Raw genomic sequence first — 20,000 nt, 5'->3', positions numbered from 1 at the left:
TCTCTCTCTCCCTCTCTCTCTCCCTCTCCCTGTCTCCCTCTCTCACGCTCCCTCTCTCTGTGTGAGCAGCCAGGAATGCGGTGCAGCACGCTGGGGTTCAGTATATCCTGGACTCTGTGATCTCGCAGCTGCGGAGCGACCCATCCAAACGCTTCATCTACGTGGAGACGGCGTTCCTGTACCGCTGGTGGAAACAGCAGAACCCGGAGACACAGGAGGTGGTGCGGGAGCTGGTCAGCCAAGGTCAGGCACACACACACACGCACACACACAGACACACACACACACCACAGACACACGCCACACACACACTACACACAGACACACACACAGACACACACACACACCACAGACACACACACACACACACACAGACACACACACCACAGACACACACACACACAGACACACACACACAGACACACACACCACAGACACACACCACAGACACACACACACACAGACACACACACCACAGACACACACACACACAGACACACACACACACACACAGACACACACACCACAGACACACACACACACACACACCACAGACACACACACACCACAGACACACACACCACAGACAAACACACACACACACCACAGACACACACCACAGACACATTCATTTACACACTCATATAAACACCAGACGTACACATTTACACACTCACACAAAAGGGGAGGCGGGAGGGAGCGTTTGGGGGAATGGGGTGGGAGTGGGGTGAGAGGGGAAGAGGAGAGAGAGTACGTTTCCTGTCCCTCACGTCCCTCTCTTGCGCCGCAGGTCGGTTGGAGTTCATCAATGGCGGTTGGTGTATGAACGACGAAGGTTCCACCCACTACAACGCTATGATCGACCAAATGAGCCTCGGCTTCCAGTTCCTGAACGAGACGTTTGGGGAGTGTGGGCGGCCCCGGGTGGCCTGGCATATCGACCCCTTCGGCCACTCCCGAGAGCAGGCCTCGCTCTTTGCTCAGGTACGAGAGGTTGGGGAGGAGGGGTTAGGGACGAAGGGAGGAGGGAGGGTGTGAGGGCGAGGGAGGGCGGGTGAGGGGAGGGAGGGGGTGAGGGGAGGGGTATGAGGGTTGAGGGGAGGGAGGGTTGAGGGGAGGGCGGGGGGAGGGGGTTGAGGGGGTGAGGAGTTGAAGGGACCCTAACCCAACAACCCTAACCCTAACCCTAACCCTAACCCTAACCCTAACCCTAACCCTAACCCTAACCCTAACCCTAACCCTAACCCTAACCCTAACCCTAACCCTAACCCTAAACCCTAACCCTAACCCTAACCCTAACCCTAACCCTAACCCTAACCCTAACCCTAACCCTAACCCTAACCCTAACCCTAACCCTAACCCTAACCCTAACCCTAACCCTAACCCTAACCCTAACCCTAACCCTAACCCTAACCCTAACCCTAACCCCTAACCCTAACCCTAACCCTAACCCTAACCCTAATACCCTAACCCTAACCCTAACCCTAACCCTAACCCTAACCCTAACCCTAACCCTAACCCTAACCCTAACCTAACCCTAACCCTAACCCTAACCCTAACCCTAACCCTAACCCTAACCTAACCCTAACCCTAACCCTAACCCTAACCCTAACCCTAACCCTAACCTAACCCTAACCCTAACCCTAACCCTAACCCTAACCCTAACCCTAACCCTAACCCTAACCCTAACCCTAACCCTAACCCTAACCCTAACCCTAACCCTAACCCTAACCCTAACCCTAACCCTAACCCTAACCCTAACCCTAACCCTAACCCTAACCCTAACCCTAACCCTAACCCTAACCCTAACCCTAACCCTAACCCTAACCCTAACCCTAACCCTAACCCTAACCCTAACCCTAACCCTAACCCTAACCCTAACCCTAACCCTAACCCTAACCCTAACCCTAACCCTAACCCTAACCCTAACCCTAACCCTAACCCTAACCCTAACCCTAACCCTAACCCTAACCCTAACCCTAACCCTAACCCTAACCCTAACCCTAACCCTAACCCTAACCCTAACCCTAACCCTAACCCTAACCCTAACCCTAACCCTAACCCTAACCCTAACCCTAACCCTAACCCTAACCCTAACCCTAACCCTAACCCTAACCCTAACCCTAACCCTAACCCTAACCCTAACCCTAACCCTAACCCTAACCCTAACCCTAACCCTAACCCTAACCCTAACCCTAACCCTAACCCTAACCCTAACCCTAACCCTAACCCTAACCCTAACCCTAACCCTAACCCTAACCCTAACCCTAACCCTAACCCTAACCCTAACCCTAACCCTAACCCTAACCCTAACCCTAACCCTAACCCTAACCCTAACCCTAACCCTAACCCTAACCCTAACCCTAACCCTAACCCTAACCCTAACCCTAACCCTAACCCTAACCCTAACCCTAACCCTAACCCTAACCCTAACCCTAACCTAACCCTAACCCTAACCCTAACCCTAACCCTAACCCTAACCCTAACCCTAACCCTAACCCTAACCCTAACCCTAACCCTAACCCTAACCCTAACCCTAACCCTAACCCTAACCCTAACCCTAACCCTAACCCTAACCCTAACCCTAACCCTAACCCTAACCCTAACCCTAACCCTAACCCTAACCCTAACCCTAACCCTAACCCTAACCCTAACCCTAACCCTAACCCTAACCCTAACCCTAACCCTAACCCTAACCCTAACCCTAACCCTAACCCTAACCCTAACCCTAACCCTAACCCTAACCCTAACCCTAACCCTAACCCTAACCCTAACCCTAACCCTAACCCTAACCCTAACCCTAACCCTAACCCTAACCCTAACCCTAACCCTAACCCTAACCCTAACCCTAACCCTAACCCTAACCCTAACCCTAACCTAACCCTAACCCTAACCCTAACCCTAACCCTAACCCTAACCCTAACCCTAACCCTAACCCTAACCCTAACCCTAACCCTAACCCTAACCCTAACCCTAACCCTAACCCTAACCCTAACCCTAACCCTAACCCTAACCCTAACCCTAACCCTAACCCTAACCCTAACCCTAACCCTAACCCTAACCCTAACCCTAACCCTAACCCTAACCCTAACCCTAACCCTAACCCTAACCCTAACCCTAACCCTAACCCTAACCCTAACCCTAACCCTAACCCTAACCCTAACCCTAACCCTAACCCTAACCCTAACCCTAACCCTAACCCTAACCCTAACCCTAACCCTAACCCTAACCCTAACCCTAACCCTAACCCTAACCCTAACCCTAACCCTAACCCTAACCCTAACCCTAACCCTAACCCTAACCCTAACCCTAACCCTAACCCTAACCCTAACCCTAACCCTAACCCTAACCCTAACCCTAACCCTAACCCTAACCCTAACCCTAACCCTAACCCTAACCCTAACCCTAACCCTAACCCTAACCCTAACCCTAACCCTAACCCTAACCCTAACCCTAACCCTAACCCTAACCCTAACCCTAACCCTAACCCTAACCCTAACCCTAACCCTAACCCTAACCCTAACCCTAACCCTAACCCTAACCCTAACCCTAACCCTAACCCTAACCCTAACCCTAACCCTAACCCTAACCCTAACCCTAACCCTAACCCTAACCCTAACCCTAACCCTAACCCTAACCCTAACCCTAACCCTAACCCTAACCCTAACCCTAACCCTAACCCTAACCCTAACCCTAACCCTAACCCTAACCCTAACCCTAACCCTAACCCTAACCCTAACCCTAACCCTAACCCTAACCCTAACCCTAACCCTAACCCTAACCCTAACCCTAACCCTAACCCTAACCCTAACCCTAACCCTAACCCTAACCCTAACCCTAACCCTAACCCTAACCCTAACCCTAACCCTAACCCTAACCCTAACCCTAACCCTAACCCTAACCCTAACCCTAACCCTAACCCTAACCCTAACCCTAACCCTAACCCTAACCCTAACCCTAACCCTAACCCTAACCCTAACCCTAACCCTAACCCTAACCCTAACCCTAACCCTAACCCTAACCCTAACCCTAACCCTAACCCTAACCCTAACCCTAACCCTAACCCTAACCCTAACCCTAACCCTAACCCTAACCCTAACCCTAACCCTAACCCTAACCCTAACCCTAACCCTAACCCTAACCAACCCTAACCCTAACCCTAACCCTAACCCTAACCCTAACCCTAACCCTAACCCTAACCCTAACCCTAACCCTAACCCTAACCCTAACCCTAACCCTAACCCTAACCCTAACCCTAACCCTAACCCTAACCCTAACCCTAACCCTAACCCTAACCCTAACCCTAACCCTAACCCTAACCCTAACCCTAACCCTAACCCTAACCCTAACCCTAACCCTAACCCTAACCCTAACCCTAACCCTAACCCTAACCCTAACCCTAACCCTAACCCTAACCCTAAAACCCTAACCCTAACCCTAACCCTAACCCTAACCCTAACCCTAACCCTAACCCTAACCCTAACCCTAACCCTAACCCTAACCCTAACCCTAACCCTAACCCTAACCCTAACCCTAACCCTAACCCTAACCCTAACCCTAACCCTAACCCTAACCCTAACCCTAACCCTAACCCTAACCCTAACCCTAACCCTAACCCTAACCCTAACCCTAACCCTAACCCTAACCCTAACCCTAACCCTAACCCTAACCCTAACCCTAACCCTAACCCTAACCCTAACCCTAACCCTAACCCTAACCCTAACCCTAACCCTAACCCTAACCCTAACCCTAACCCTAACCCTAACCCTAACCCTAACCCTAACCCTAACCCTAACCCTAACCCTAACCCTAACCCTAACCCTAACCCTAACCCTAACCCTAACCCTAACCCTAACCCTAACCCTAACCCTAACCCTAACCCTAACCCTAACCCTAACCCTAACCCTAACCCTAACCCTAACCCTAACCCTAACCCTAACCCTAACCCTAACCCTAACCCTAACCCTAACCCTAACCCTAACCCTAACCCTAACCCTAACCCTAACCCTAACCCTAACCCTAACCCTAACCCTAACCCTAACCCTAACCCTAACCCTAACCCTAACCCTAACCCTAACCCTAACCCTAACCCTAACCCTAACCCTAACCCTAACCCTAACCCTAACCCTAACCCTAACCCTAACCCTAACCCTAACCTAACCCTAACCCTAACCCTAACCCTAACCCTAACCCTAACCCTAACCCTAACCCTAACCCTAACCCTAACCCTAACCCTAACCCTAACCCTAACCCTAACCCTAACCCTAACCCTAACCCTAACCCTAACCCTAACCCTAACCCTAACCCTAACCCTAACCCTAACCCTAACCCTAACCCTAACCCTAACCCTAACCCTAACCCTAACCCTAACCCTAACCCTAACCCTAACCCTAACCCTAACCCTAACCCTAACCCTAACCCTAACCCTAACCCTAACCCTAACCCTAACCCTAACCCTAACCCTAACCCTAACCCTAACCCTAACCTAACCCTAACCCTAACCCTAACCCTAACCCTAACCCTAACCCTAACCCTAACCCTAACCCTAACCCTAACCCTAACCCTAACCCTAACCCTAACCCTAACCCTAACCCTAACCCTAACCCTAACCCTAACCCTAACCCTAACCCTAACCCTAACCCTAACCCTAACCCTAACCCTAACCCTAACCCTAACCCTAACCCTAACCCTAACCCTAACCCTAACCCTAACCCTAACCCTAACCCTAACCCTAACCCTAACCCTAACCCTAACCCTAACCCTAACCCTAACCCTAACCCTAACCCTAACCCTAACCCTAACCCTAACCCTAACCCTAACCCTAACCCTAACCCTAACCCTAACCCTAACCCTAACCCTAACCCTAACCCTAACCCTAACCCTAACCCTAACCCTAACCCTAACCCTAACCCTAACCCTAACCCTAACCCTAACCCTAACCCTAACCCTAACCCTAACCCTAACCCTAACCCTAACCCTAACCCTAACCCTAACCCTAACCCTAACCCTAACCCTAACCCTAACCCTAACCCTAACCCTAACCCTAACCCTAACCCTAACCCTAACCCTAACCCTAACCCTAACCCTAACCCTAACCCTAACCCTAACCCTAACCCTAACCCTAACCCTAACCCTAACCCTAACCCTAACCCTAACCCTAACCCTAACCCTAACCCTAACCCTAACCCTAACCCTAACCCTAACCCTAACCCTAACCCTAACCCTAACCCTAACCCTAACCCTAACCCTAACCCTAACCCTAACCCTAACCCTAACCCTAACCCTAACCCTAACCCTAACCCTAACCCTAACCCTAACCCTAACCCTAACCCTAACCCTAACCCTAACCCTAACCCTAACCCTAACCCTAACCCTAACCCTAACCCTAACCCTAACCCTAACCCTAACCCTAACCCTAACCCTAACCCTAACCCTAACCCTAACCCTAACCCTAACCCTAACCCTAACCCCTAACCCTAACCCTAACCCTAACCCTAACCCTAACCCTAACCCTAACCCTAACCCTAACCCTAACCCTAACCCTAACCCTAACCCTAACCCTAACCCTAACCCTAACCCTAACCCTAACCCTAACCCTAACCCTAACCCTAACCCTAACCCTAACCCTAACCCTAACCCTAACCCTAACCCTAACCCTAACCCTAACCCTAACCCTAACCCTAACCCTAACCCTAACCCTAACCCTAACCCTAACCCTAACCCTAACCCTAACCCTAACCCTAACCCTAACCCTAACCCTAACCCTAACCCTAACCCTAACCCTAACCCTAACCCTAACCCTAACCCTAACCCTAACCCTAACCCTAACCCTAACCCTACCCTAACCCTAACCCTAACCCTAACCCTAACCCTAACCCTAACCCTAACCCTAACCCTAACCCTAACCCTAACCCTAACCCTAACCCTAACCCTAACCCTAACCCTAACCCTAACCCTAACCCTAACCCTAACCCTAACCCTAACCCTAACCCTAACCCTAACCCTAACCCTAACCCTAACCCTAACCCTAACCCTAACCCTAACCCTAACCCTAACCCTAACCCTAACCTAACCCTAACCCTAACCCTAACCCTAACCCTAACCCTAACCCTAACCCTAACCCTAACCCTAACCCTAACCCTAACCCTAACCCTAACCCTAACCCTAACCCTAACCCTAACCCTAACCCTAACCCTAACCCTAACCCTAACCCTAACCCTAACCCTAACCCTAACCCTAACCCTAACCCTAACCTAACCCTAACCCTAACCCTAACCCTAACCCTAACCCTAACCTACCTAACCCTAACCCTAACCCTAACCCTAACCCTAACCCTAACCCTAACCCTAACCCTAACCCTAACCCTAACCTAACCCTAACCCTAACCCTAACCCTAACCCTAACCCTAACCCTAACCCTAACCCTAACCCTAACCCTAACCCTAACCCTAACCCTAACCCTAACCCTAACCCTAACCCTAACCCTAACCCTAACCCTAACCCTAACCCTAACCCTAACCCTAACCCTAACCCTAACCCTAACCCTAACCCTAACCCTAACCCTAACCCTAACCCTAACCCTAACCCTAACCTAACCCTAACCCTAACCCTAACCCTAACCCTAACCCTAACCCTAACCCTAACCCTAACCCTAACCCTAACCCTAACCCTAACCTCCTAACCCTAACCCTAACCCTAACCCTAACCCTAACCCTAACCCTAACCCTAACCCTAACCCTAACCCTAACCCTAAGCTCTTAGCCCTGAAGCTCTTAGCCCTGAAGCTCTTAGCCCTGAAGCTCTTAGCCCTGAAGCTCTTAGCCCTGAAGCTCTTAGCCCTGAAGCTCTTAGCCCTGAAGCTCTTAGCCCTGAAGCTCTTAGCCCTGAAGCTCTTAGCCCTGAAGCTCTTAGCCCTGAAGCTCTTAGCCCTGAAGCTCTTAGCCCTGAAGCTCTTAGCCCTGAAGCTCTTAGCCCTGAAGCTCTTAGCCCTGAAGCTCTTAGCCCTGAAGCTCTTAGCCCTGAAGCTCTTAGCCCTGAAGCTCTTAGCCCTGAAGCTCTTAGCCCTGAAGCTCTTAGCCCTGAAGCTCTTAGCCCTGAAGCTCTTAGCCCTGAAGCTCTTAGCCCTGAAGCTCTTAGCCCTGAAGCTCTTAGCCCTGAAGCTCTTAGCCCTGAAGCTCTTAGCCCTGAAGCTCTTAGCCCTGAAGCTCTTAGCCCTGAAGCTCTTAGCCCTGAAGCTCTTAGCCCTGAAGCTCTTAGCCCTGAAGCTCTTAGCCCTGAAGCTCTTAGCCCTGAAGCTCTTAGCCCTGAAGCTCTTAGCCCTGAAGCTCTTAGCCCTGAAGCTCTTAGCCCTGAAGCTCTTAGCCCTGAAGCTCTTAGCCCTGAAGCTCTTAGCCCTGAAGCTCTTAGCCCTGAAGCTCTTAGCCCTGAAGCTCTTAGCCCTGAAGCTCTTAGCCCTGAAGCTCTTAGCCCTGAAGCTCTTAGCCCTGAAGCTCTTAGCCCTGAAGCTCTTAGCCCTGAAGCTCTTAGCCCTGAAGCTCTTAGCCCTGAAGCTCTTAGCCCTGAAGCTCTTAGCCCTGAAGCTCTTAGCCCTGAAGCTCTTAGCCCTGAAGCTCTTAGCCCTGAAGCTCTTAGCCCTGAAGCTCTTAGCCCTGAAGCTCTTAGCCCTGAAGCTCTTAGCCCTGAAGCTCTTAGCCCTGAAGCTCTTAGCCCTGAAGCTCTTAGCCCTGAAGCTCTTAGCCCTGAAGCTCTTAGCCCTGAAGCTCTTAGCCCTGAAGCTCTTAGCCCTGAAGCTCTTAGCCCTGAAGCTCTTAGCCCTGAAGCTCTTAGCCCTGAAGCTCTTAGCCCTGAAGCTCTTAGCCCTGAAGCTCTTAGCCCTGAAGCTCTTAGCCCTGAAGCTCTTAGCCCTGAAGCTCTTAGCCCTGAAGCTCTTAGCCCTGAAGCTCTTAGCCCTGAAGCTCTTAGCCCTGAAGCTCTTAGCCCTGAAGCTCTTAGCCCTGAAGCTCTTAGCCCTGAAGCTCTTAGCCCTGAAGCTCTTAGCCCTGAAGCTCTTAGCCCTGAAGCTCTTAGCCCTGAAGCTCTTAGCCCTGAAGCTCTTAGCCCTGAAGCTCTTAGCCCTGAAGCTCTTAGCCCTGAAGCTCTTAGCCCTGAAGCTCTTAGCCCTGAAGCTCTTAGCCCTGAAGCTCTTAGCCCTGAAGCTCTTAGCCCTGAAGCTCTTAGCCCTGAAGCTCTTAGCCCTGAAGCTCTTAGCCCTGAAGCTCTTAGCCCTGAAGCTCTTAGCCCTGAAGCTCTTAGCCCTGAAGCTCTTAGCCCTGAAGCTCTTAGCCCTGAAGCTCTTAGCCCTGAAGCTCTTAGCCCTGAAGCTCTTAGCCCTGAAGCTCTTAGCCCTGAAGCTCTTAGCCCTGAAGCTCTTAGCCCTGAAGCTCTTAGCCCTGAAGCTCTTAGCCCTGAAGCTCTTAGCCCTGAAGCTCTTAGCCCTGAAGCTCTTAGCCCTGAAGCTCTTAGCCCTGAAGCTCTTAGCCCTGAAGCTCTTAGCCCTGAAGCTCTTAGCCCTGAAGCTCTTAGCCCTGAAGCTCTTAGCCCTGAAGCTCTTAGCCCTGAAGCTCTTAGCCCTGAAGCTCTTAGCCCTGAAGCTCTTAGCCCTGAAGCTCTTAGCCCTGAAGCTCTTAGCCCTGAAGCTCTTAGCCCTGAAGCTCTTAGCCCTGAAGCTCTTAGCCCTGAAGCTCTTAGCCCTGAAGCTCTTAGCCCTGAAGCTCTTAGCCCTGAAGCTCTTAGCCCTGAAGCTCTTAGCCCTGAAGCTCTTAGCCCTGAAGCTCTTAGCCCTGAAGCTCTTAGCCCTGAAGCTCTTAGCCCTGAAGCTCTTAGCCCTGAAGCTCTTAGCCCTGAAGCTCTTAGCCCTGAAGCTCTTAGCCCTGAAGCTCTTAGCCCTGAAGCTCTTAGCCCTGAAGCTCTTAGCCCTGAAGCTCTTAGCCCTGAAGCTCTTAGCCCTGAAGCTCTTAGCCCTGAAGCTCTTAGCCCTGAAGCTCTTAGCCCTGAAGCTCTTAGCCCTGAAGCTCTTAGCCCTGAAGCTCTTAGCCCTGAAGCTCTTAGCCCTGAAGCTCTTAGCCCTGAAGCTCTTAGCCCTGAAGCTCTTAGCCCTGAAGCTCTTAGCCCTGAAGCTCTTAGCCCTGAAGCTCTTAGCCCTGAAGCTCTTAGCCCTGAAGCTCTTAGCCCTGAAGCTCTTAGCCCTGAAGCTCTTAGCCCTGAAGCTCTTAGCCCTGAAGCTCTTAGCCCTGAAGCTCTTAGCCCTGAAGCTCTTAGCCCTGAAGCTCTTAGCCCTGAAGCTCTTAGCCCTGAAGCTCTTAGCCCTGAAGCTCTTAGCCCTGAAGCTCTTAGCCCTGAAGCTCTTAGCCCTGAAGCTCTTAGCCCTGAAGCTCTTAGCCCTGAAGCTCTTAGCCCTGAAGCTCTTAGCCCTGAAGCTCTTAGCCCTGAAGCTCTTAGCCCTGAAGCTCTTAGCCCTGAAGCTCTTAGCCCTGAAGCTCTTAGCCCTGAAGCTCTTAGCCCTGAAGCTCTTAGCCCTGAAGCTCTTAGCCCTGAAGCTCTTAGCCCTGAAGCTCTTAGCCCTGAAGCTCTTAGCCCTGAAGCTCTTAGCCCTGAAGCTCTTAGCCCTGAAGCTCTTAGCCCTGAAGCTCTTAGCCCTGAAGCTCTTAGCCCTGAAGCTCTTAGCCCTGAAGCTCTTAGCCCTGAAGCTCTTAGCCCTGAAGCTCTTAGCCCTGAAGCTCTTAGCCCTGAAGCTCTTAGCCCTGAAGCTCTTAGCCCTGAAGCTCTTAGCCCTGAAGCTCTTAGCCCTGAAGCTCTTAGCCCTGAAGCTCTTAGCCCTGAAGCTCTTAGCCCTGAAGCTCTTAGCCCTGAAGCTCTTAGCCCTGAAGCTCTTAGCCCTGAAGCTCTTAGCCCTGAAGCTCTTAGCCCTGAAGCTCTTAGCCCTGAAGCTCTTAGCCCTGAAGCTCTTAGCCCTGAAGCTCTTAGCCCTGAAGCTCTTAGCCCTGAAGCTCTTAGCCCTGAAGCTCTTAGCCCTGAAGCTCTTAGCCCTGAAGCTCTTAGCCCTGAAGCTCTTAGCCCTGAAGCTCTTAGCCCTGAAGCTCTTAGCCCTGAAGCTCTTAGCCCTGAAGCTCTTAGCCCTGAAGCTCTTAGCCCTGAAGCTCTTAGCCCTGAAGCTCTTAGCCCTGAAGCTCTTAGCCCTGAAGCTCTTAGCCCTGAAGCTCTTAGCCCTGAAGCTCTTAGCCCTGAAGCTCTTAGCCCTGAAGCTCTTAGCCCTGAAGCTCTTAGCCCTGAAGCTCTTAGCCCTGAAGCTCTTAGCCCTGAAGCTCTTAGCCCTGAAGCTCTTAGCCCTGAAGCTCTTAGCCCTGAAGCTCTTAGCCCTGAAGCTCTTAGCCCTGAAGCTCTTAGCCCTGAAGCTCTTAGCCCTGAAGCTCTTAGCCCTGAAGCTCTTAGCCCTGAAGCTCTTAGCCCTGAAGCTCTTAGCCCTGAAGCTCTTAGCCCTGAAGCTCTTAGCCCTGAAGCTCTTAGCCCTGAAGCTCTTAGCCCTGAAGCTCTTAGCCCTGAAGCTCTTAGCCCTGAAGCTCTTAGCCCTGAAGCTCTTAGCCCTGAAGCTCTTAGCCCTGAAGCTCTTAGCCCTGAAGCTCTTAGCCCTGAAGCTCTTAGCCCTGAAGCTCTTAGCCCTGAAGCTCTTAGCCCTGAAGCTCTTAGCCCTGAAGCTCTTAGCCCTGAAGCTCTTAGCCCTGAAGCTCTTAGCCCTGAAGCTCTTAGCCCTGAAGCTCTTAGCCCTGAAGCTCTTAGCCCTGAAGCTCTTAGCCCTGAAGCTCTTAGCCCTGAAGCTCTTAGCCCTGAAGCTCTTAGCCCTGAAGCTCTTAGCCCTGAAGCTCTTAGCCCTGAAGCTCTTAGCCCTGAAGCTCTTAGCCCTGAAGCTCTTAGCCCTGAAGCTCTTAGCCCTGAAGCTCTTAGCCCTGAAGCTCTTAGCCCTGAAGCTCTTAGCCCTGAAGCTCTTAGCCCTGAAGCTCTTAGCCCTGAAGCTCTTAGCCCTGAAGCTCTTAGCCCTGAAGCTCTTAGCCCTGAAGCTCTTAGCCCTGAAGCTCTTAGCCCTGAAGCTCTTAGCCCTGAAGCTCTTAGCCCTGAAGCTCTTAGCCCTGAAGCTCTTAGCCCTGAAGCTCTTAGCCCTGAAGCTCTTAGCCCTGAAGCTCTTAGCCCTGAAGCTCTTAGCCCTGAAGCTCTTAGCCCTGAAGCTCTTAGCCCTGAAGCTCTTAGCCCTGAAGCTCTTAGCCCTGAAGCTCTTAGCCCTGAAGCTCTTAGCCCTGAAGCTCTTAGCCCTGAAGCTCTTAGCCCTGAAGCTCTTAGCCCTGAAGCTCTTAGCCCTGAAGCTCTTAGCCCTGAAGCTCTTAGCCCTGAAGCTCTTAGCCCTGAAGCTCTTAGCCCTGAAGCTCTTAGCCCTGAAGCTCTTAGCCCTGAAGCTCTTAGCCCTGAAGCTCTTAGCCCTGAAGCTCTTAGCCCTGAAGCTCTTAGCCCTGAAGCTCTTAGCCCTGAAGCTCTTAGCCCTGAAGCTCTTAGCCCTGAAGCTCTTAGCCCTGAAGCTCTTAGCCCTGAAGCTCTTAGCCCTGAAGCTCTTAGCCCTGAAGCTCTTAGCCCTGAAGCTCTTAGCCCTGAAGCTCTTAGCCCTGAAGCTCTTAGCCCTGAAGCTCTTAGCCCTGAAGCTCTTAGCCCTGAAGCTCTTAGCCCTGAAGCTCTTAGCCCTGAAGCTCTTAGCCCTGAAGCTCTTAGCCCTGAAGCTCTTAGCCCTGAAGCTCTTAGCCCTGAAGCTCTTAGCCCTGAAGCTCTTAGCCCTGAAGCTCTTAGCCCTGAAGCTCTTAGCCCTGAAGCTCTTAGCCCTGAAGCTCTTAGCCCTGAAGCTCTTAGCCCTGAAGCTCTTAGCCCTGAAGCTCTTAGCCCTGAAGCTCTTAGCCCTGAAGCTCTTAGCCCTGAAGCTCTTAGCCCTGAAGCTCTTAGCCCTGAAGCTCTTAGCCCTGAAGCTCTTAGCCCTGAAGCTCTTAGCCCTGAAGCTCTTAGCCCTGAAGCTCTTAGCCCTGAAGCTCTTAGCCCTGAAGCTCTTAGCCCTGAAGCTCTTAGCCCTGAAGCTCTTAGCCCTGAAGCTCTTAGCCCTGAAGCTCTTAGCCCTGAAGCTCTTAGCCCTGAAGCTCTTAGCCCTGAAGCTCTTAGCCCTGAAGCTCTTAGCCCTGAAGCTCTTAGCCCTGAAGCTCTTAGCCCTGAAGCTCTTAGCCCTGAAGCTCTTAGCCCTGAAGCTCTTAGCCCTGAAGCTCTTAGCCCTGAAGCTCTTAGCCCTGAAGCTCTTAGCCCTGAAGCTCTTAGCCCTGAAGCTCTTAGCCCTGAAGCTCTTAGCCCTGAAGCTCTTAGCCCTGAAGCTCTTAGCCCTGAAGCTCTTAGCCCTGAAGCTCTTAGCCCTGAAGCTCTTAGCCCTGAAGCTCTTAGCCCTGAAGCTCTTAGCCCTGAAGCTCTTAGCCCTGAAGCTCTTAGCCCTGAAGCTCTTAGCCCTGAAGCTCTTAGCCCTGAAGCTCTTAGCCCTGAAGCTCTTAGCCCTGAAGCTCTTAGCCCTGAAGCTCTTAGCCCTGAAGCTCTTAGCCCTGAAGCTCTTAGCCCTGAAGCTCTTAGCCCTGAAGCTCTTAGCCCTGAAGCTCTTAGCCCTGAAGCTCTTAGCCCTGAAGCTCTTAGCCCTGAAGCTCTTAGCCCTGAAGCTCTTAGCCCTGAAGCTCTTAGCCCTGAAGCTCTTAGCCCTGAAGCTCTTAGCCCTGAAGCTCTTAGCCCTGAAGCTCTTAGCCCTGAAGCTCTTAGCCCTGAAGCTCTTAGCCCTGAAGCTCTTAGCCCTGAAGCTCTTAGCCCTGAAGCTCTTAGCCCTGAAGCTCTTAGCCCTGAAGCTCTTAGCCCTGAAGCTCTTAGCCCTGAAGCTCTTAGCCCTGAAGCTCTTAGCCCTGAAGCTCTTAGCCCTGAAGCTCTTAGCCCTGAAGCTCTTAGCCCTGAAGCTCTTAGCCCTGAAGCTCTTAGCCCTGAAGCTCTTAGCCCTGAAGCTCTTAGCCCTGAAGCTCTTAGCCCTGAAGCTCTTAGCCCTGAAGCTCTTAGCCCTGAAGCTCTTAGCCCTGAAGCTCTTAGCCCTGAAGCTCTTAGCCCTGAAGCTCTTAGCCCTGAAGCTCTTAGCCCTGAAGCTCTTAGCCCTGAAGCTCTTAGCCCTGAAGCTCTTAGCCCTGAAGCTCTTAGCCCTGAAGCTCTTAGCCCTGAAGCTCTTAGCCCTGAAGCTCTTAGCCCTGAAGCTCTTAGCCCTGAAGCTCTTAGCCCTGAAGCTCTTAGCCCTGAAGCTCTTAGCCCTGAAGCTCTTAGCCCTGAAGCTCTTAGCCCTGAAGCTCTTAGCCCTGAAGCTCTTAGCCCTGAAGCTCTTAGCCCTGAAGCTCTTAGCCCTGAAGCTCTTAGCCCTGAAGCTCTTAGCCCTGAAGCTCTTAGCCCTGAAGCTCTTAGCCCTGAAGCTCTTAGCCCTGAAGCTCTTAGCCCTGAAGCTCTTAGCCCTGAAGCTCTTAGCCCTGAAGCTCTTAGCCCTGAAGCTCTTAGCCCTGAAGCTCTTAGCCCTGAAGCTCTTAGCCCTGAAGCTCTTAGCCCTGAAGCTCTTAGCCCTGAAGCTCTTAGCCCTGAAGCTCTTAGCCCTGAAGCTCTTAGCCCTGAAGCTCTTAGCCCTGAAGCTCTTAGCCCTGAAGCTCTTAGCCCTGAAGCTCTTAGCCCTGAAGCTCTTAGCCCTGAAGCTCTTAGCCCTGAAGCTCTTAGCCCTGAAGCTCTTAGCCCTGAAGCTCTTAGCCCTGAAGCTCTTAGCCCTGAAGCTCTTAGCCCTGAAGCTCTTAGCCCTGAAGCTCTTAGCCCTGAAGCTCTTAGCCCTGAAGCTCTTAGCCCTGAAGCTCTTAGCCCTGAAGCTCTTAGCCCTGAAGCTCTTAGCCCTGAAGCTCTTAGCCCTGAAGCTCTTAGCCCTGAAGCTCTTAGCCCTGAAGCTCTTAGCCCTGAAGCTCTTAGCCCTGAAGCTCTTAGCCCTGAAGCTCTTAGCCCTGAAGCTCTTAGCCCTGAAGCTCTTAGCCCTGAAGCTCTTAGCCCTGAAGCTCTTAGCCCTGAAGCTCTTAGCCCTGAAGCTCTTAGCCCTGAAGCTCTTAGCCCTGAAGCTCTTAGCCCTGAAGCTCTTAGCCCTGAAGCTCTTAGCCCTGAAGCTCTTAGCCCTGAAGCTCTTAGCCCTGAAGCTCTTAGCCCTGAAGCTCTTAGCCCTGAAGCTCTTAGCCCTGAAGCTCTTAGCCCTGAAGCTCTTAGCCCTGAAGCTCTTAGCCCTGAAGCTCTTAGCCCTGAAGCTCTTAGCCCTGAAGCTCTTAGCCCTGAAGCTCTTAGCCCTGAAGCTCTTAGCCCTGAAGCTCTTAGCCCTGAAGCTCTTAGCCCTGAAGCTCTTAGCCCTGAAGCTCTTAGCCCTGAAGCTCTTAGCCCTGAAGCTCTTAGCCCTGAAGCTCTTAGCCCTGAAGCTCTTAGCCCTGAAGCTCTTAGCCCTGAAGCTCTTAGCCCTGAAGCTCTTAGCCCTGAAGCTCTTAGCCCTGAAGCTCTTAGCCCTGAAGCTCTTAGCCCTGAAGCTCTTAGCCCTGAAGCTCTTAGCCCTGAAGCTCTTAGCCCTGAAGCTCTTAGCCCTGAAGCTCTTAGCCCTGAAGCTCTTAGCCCTGAAGCTCTTAGCCCTGAAGCTCTTAGCCCTGAAGCTCTTAGCCCTGAAGCTCTTAGCCCTGAAGCTCTTAGCCCTGAAGCTCTTAGCCCTGAAGCTCTTAGCCCTGAAGCTCTTAGCCCTGAAGCTCTTAGCCCTGAAGCTCTTAGCCCTGAAGCTCTTAGCCCTGAAGCTCTTAGCCCTGAAGCTCTTAGCCCTGAAGCTCTTAGCCCTGAAGCTCTTAGCCCTGAAGCTCTTAGCCCTGAAGCTCTTAGCCCTGAAGCTCTTAGCCCTGAAGCTCTTAGCCCTGAAGCTCTTAGCCCTGAAGCTCTTAGCCCTGAAGCTCTTAGCCCTGAAGCTCTTAGCCCTGAAGCTCTTAGCCCTGAAGCTCTTAGCCCTGAAGCTCTTAGCCCTGAAGCTCTTAGCCCTGAAGCTCTTAGCCCTGAAGCTCTTAGCCCTGAAGCTCTTAGCCCTGAAGCTCTTAGCCCTGAAGCTCTTAGCCCTGAAGCTCTTAGCCCTGAAGCTCTTAGCCCTGAAGCTCTTAGCCCTGAAGCTCTTAGCCCTGAAGCTCTTAGCCCTGAAGCTCTTAGCCCTGAAGCTCTTAGCCCTGAAGCTCTTAGCCCTGAAGCTCTTAGCCCTGAAGCTCTTAGCCCTGAAGCTCTTAGCCCTGAAGCTCTTAGCCCTGAAGCTCTTAGCCCTGAAGCTCTTAGCCCTGAAGCTCTTAGCCCTGAAGCTCTTAGCCCTGAAGCTCTTAGCCCTGAAGCTCTTAGCCCTGAAGCTCTTAGCCCTGAAGCTCTTAGCCCTGAAGCTCTTAGCCCTGAAGCTCTTAGCCCTGAAGCTCTTAGCCCTGAAGCTCTTAGCCCTGAAGCTCTTAGCCCTGAAGCTCTTAGCCCTGAAGCTCTTAGCCCTGAAGCTCTTAGCCCTGAAGCTCTTAGCCCTGAAGCTCTTAGCCCTGAAGCTCTTAGCCCTGAAGCTCTTAGCCCTGAAGCTCTTAGCCCTGAAGCTCTTAGCCCTGAAGCTCTTAGCCCTGAAGCTCTTAGCCCTGAAGCTCTTAGCCCTGAAGCTCTTAGCCCTGAAGCTCTTAGCCCTGAAGCTCTTAGCCCTGAAGCTCTTAGCCCTGAAGCTCTTAGCCCTGAAGCTCTTAGCCCTGAAGCTCTTAGCCCTGAAGCTCTTAGCCCTGAAGCTCTTAGCCCTGAAGCTCTTAGCCCTGAAGCTCTTAGCCCTGAAGCTCTTAGCCCTGAAGCTCTTAGCCCTGAAGCTCTTAGCCCTGAAGCTCTTAGCCCTGAAGCTCTTAGCCCTGAAGCTCTTAGCCCTGAAGCTCTTAGCCCTGAAGCTCTTAGCCCTGAAGCTCTTAGCCCTGAAGCTCTTAGCCCTGAAGCTCTTAGCCCTGAAGCTCTTAGCCCTGAAGCTCTTAGCCCTGAAGCTCTTAGCCCTGAAGCTCTTAGCCCTGAAGCTCTTAGCCCTGAAGCTCTTAGCCCTGAAGCTCTTAGCCCTGAAGCTCTTAGCCCTGAAGCTCTTAGCCCTGAAGCTCTTAGCCCTGAAGCTCTTAGCCCTGAAGCTCTTAGCCCTGAAGCTCTTAGCCCTGAAGCTCTTAGCCCTGAAGCTCTTAGCCCTGAAGCTCTTAGCCCTGAAGCTCTTAGCCCTGAAGCTCTTAGCCCTGAAGCTCTTAGCCCTGAAGCTCTTAGCCCTGAAGCTCTTAGCCCTGAAGCTCTTAGCCCTGAAGCTCTTAGCCCTGAAGCTCTTAGCCCTGAAGCTCTTAGCCCTGAAGCTCTTAGCCCTGAAGCTCTTAGCCCTGAAGCTCTTAGCCCTGAAGCTCTTAGCCCTGAAGCTCTTAGCCCTGAAGCTCTTAGCCCTGAAGCTCTTAGCCCTGAAGCTCTTAGCCCTGAAGCTCTTAGCCCTGAAGCTCTTAGCCCTGAAGCTCTTAGCCCTGAAGCTCTTAGCCCTGAAGCTCTTAGCCCTGAAGCTCTTAGCCCTGAAGCTCTTAGCCCTGAAGCTCTTAGCCCTGAAGCTCTTAGCCCTGAAGCTCTTAGCCCTGAAGCTCTTAGCCCTGAAGCTCTTAGCCCTGAAGCTCTTAGCCCTGAAGCTCTTAGCCCTGAAGCTCTTAGCCCTGAAGCTCTTAGCCCTGAAGCTCTTAGCCCTGAAGCTCTTAGCCCTGAAGCTCTTAGCCCTGAAGCTCTTAGCCCTGAAGCTCTTAGCCCTGAAGCTCTTAGCCCTGAAGCTCTTAGCCCTGAAGCTCTTAGCCCTGAAGCTCTTAGCCCTGAAGCTCTTAGCCCTGAAGCTCTTAGCCCTGAAGCTCTTAGCCCTGAAGCTCTTAGCCCTGAAGCTCTTAGCCCTGAAGCTCTTAGCCCTGAAGCTCTTAGCCCTGAAGCTCTTAGCCCTGAAGCTCTTAGCCCTGAAGCTCTTAGCCCTGAAGCTCTTAGCCCTGAAGCTCTTAGCCCTGAAGCTCTTAGCCCTGAAGCTCTTAGCCCTGAAGCTCTTAGCCCTGAAGCTCTTAGCCCTGAAGCTCTTAGCCCTGAAGCTCTTAGCCCTGAAGCTCTTAGCCCTGAAGCTCTTAGCCCTGAAGCTCTTAGCCCTGAAGCTCTTAGCCCTGAAGCTCTTAGCCCTGAAGCTCTTAGCCCTGAAGCTCTTAGCCCTGAAGCTCTTAGCCCTGAAGCTCTTAGCCCTGAAGCTCTTAGCCCTGAAGCTCTTAGCCCTGAAGCTCTTAGCCCTGAAGCTCTTAGCCCTGAAGCTCTTAGCCCTGAAGCTCTTAGCCCTGAAGCTCTTAGCCCTGAAGCTCTTAGCCCTGAAGCTCTTAGCCCTGAAGCTCTTAGCCCTGAAGCTCTTAGCCCTGAAGCTCTTAGCCCTGAAGCTCTTAGCCCTGAAGCTCTTAGCCCTGAAGCTCTTAGCCCTGAAGCTCTTAGCCCTGAAGCTCTTAGCCCTGAAGCTCTTAGCCCTGAAGCTCTTAGCCCTGAAGCTCTTAGCCCTGAAGCTCTTAGCCCTGAAGCTCTTAGCCCTGAAGCTCTTAGCCCTGAAGCTCTTAGCCCTGAAGCTCTTAGCCCTGAAGCTCTTAGCCCTGAAGCTCTTAGCCCTGAAGCTCTTAGCCCTGAAGCTCTTAGCCCTGAAGCTCTTAGCCCTGAAGCTCTTAGCCCTGAAGCTCTTAGCCCTGAAGCTCTTAGCCCTGAAGCTCTTAGCCCTGAAGCTCTTAGCCCTGAAGCTCTTAGCCCTGAAGCTCTTAGCCCTGAAGCTCTTAGCCCTGAAGCTCTTAGCCCTGAAGCTCTTAGCCCTGAAGCTCTTAGCCCTGAAGCTCTTAGCCCTGAAGCTCTTAGCCCTGAAGCTCTTAGCCCTGAAGCTCTTAGCCCTGAAGCTCTTAGCCCTGAAGCTCTTAGCCCTGAAGCTCTTAGCCCTGAAGCTCTTAGCCCTGAAGCTCTTAGCCCTGAAGCTCTTAGCCCTGAAGCTCTTAGCCCTGAAGCTCTTAGCCCTGAAGCTCTTAGCCCTGAAGCTCTTAGCCCTGAAGCTCTTAGCCCTGAAGCTCTTAGCCCTGAAGCTCTTAGCCCTGAAGCTCTTAGCCCTGAAGCTCTTAGCCCTGAAGCTCTTAGCCCTGAAGCTCTTAGCCCTGAAGCTCTTAGCCCTGAAGCTCTTAGCCCTGAAGCTCTTAGCCCTGAAGCTCTTAGCCCTGAAGCTCTTAGCCCTGAAGCTCTTAGCCCTGAAGCTCTTAGCCCTGAAGCTCTTAGCCCTGAAGCTCTTAGCCCTGAAGCTCTTAGCCCTGAAGCTCTTAGCCCTGAAGCTCTTAGCCCTGAAGCTCTTAGCCCTGAAGCTCTTAGCCCTGAAGCTCTTAGCCCTGAAGCTCTTAGCCCTGAAGCTCTTAGCCCTGAAGCTCTTAGCCCTGAAGCTCTTAGCCCTGAAGCTCTTAGCCCTGAAGCTCTTAGCCCTGAAGCTCTTAGCCCTGAAGCTCTTAGCCCTGAAGCTCTTAGCCCTGAAGCTCTTAGCCCTGAAGCTCTTAGCCCTGAAGCTCTTAGCCCTGAAGCTCTTAGCCCTGAAGCTCTTAGCCCTGAAGCTCTTAGCCCTGAAGCTCTTAGCCCTGAAGCTCTTAGCCCTGAAGCTCTTAGCCCTGAAGCTCTTAGCCCTGAAGCTCTTAGCCCTGAAGCTCTTAGCCCTGAAGCTCTTAGCCCTGAAGCTCTTAGCCCTGAAGCTCTTAGCCCTGAAGCTCTTAGCCCTGAAGCTCTTAGCCCTGAAGCTCTTAGCCCTGAAGCTCTTAGCCCTGAAGCTCTTAGCCCTGAAGCTCTTAGCCCTGAAGCTCTTAG

At 52.5% G+C, this 20,000-nt stretch overlaps 1 protein-coding gene across 1 annotated transcript in view; it reads left to right on the top strand.

The window, feature by feature from the left end:
- LOC103191148 (lysosomal alpha-mannosidase) overlaps positions 1-20,000 on the top strand; it is a 52,008-nt gene that overhangs the window by 3,717 nt on the left and 28,291 nt on the right. The window contains exons 4-5 of the mRNA XM_042344638.1: positions 70-243; positions 791-984. Coding sequence (XP_042200572.1) covers positions 70-243; positions 791-984 — 368 coding nt within the window. The remainder of the gene's footprint in view (positions 1-69; positions 244-790; positions 985-20,000) is intronic.

The sequence above is a fragment of the Callorhinchus milii genome, unplaced genomic scaffold (genome assembly GCF_018977255.1).
Source record: "Callorhinchus milii isolate IMCB2004 unplaced genomic scaffold, IMCB_Cmil_1.0 Scaffold29, whole genome shotgun sequence".
NCBI lineage: Eukaryota > Metazoa > Chordata > Chondrichthyes > Chimaeriformes > Callorhinchidae > Callorhinchus > Callorhinchus milii.
The sequence above is the reverse complement of the archived record's forward strand: the minus strand, read 5'-3'. Positions and strand labels throughout refer to the sequence as shown.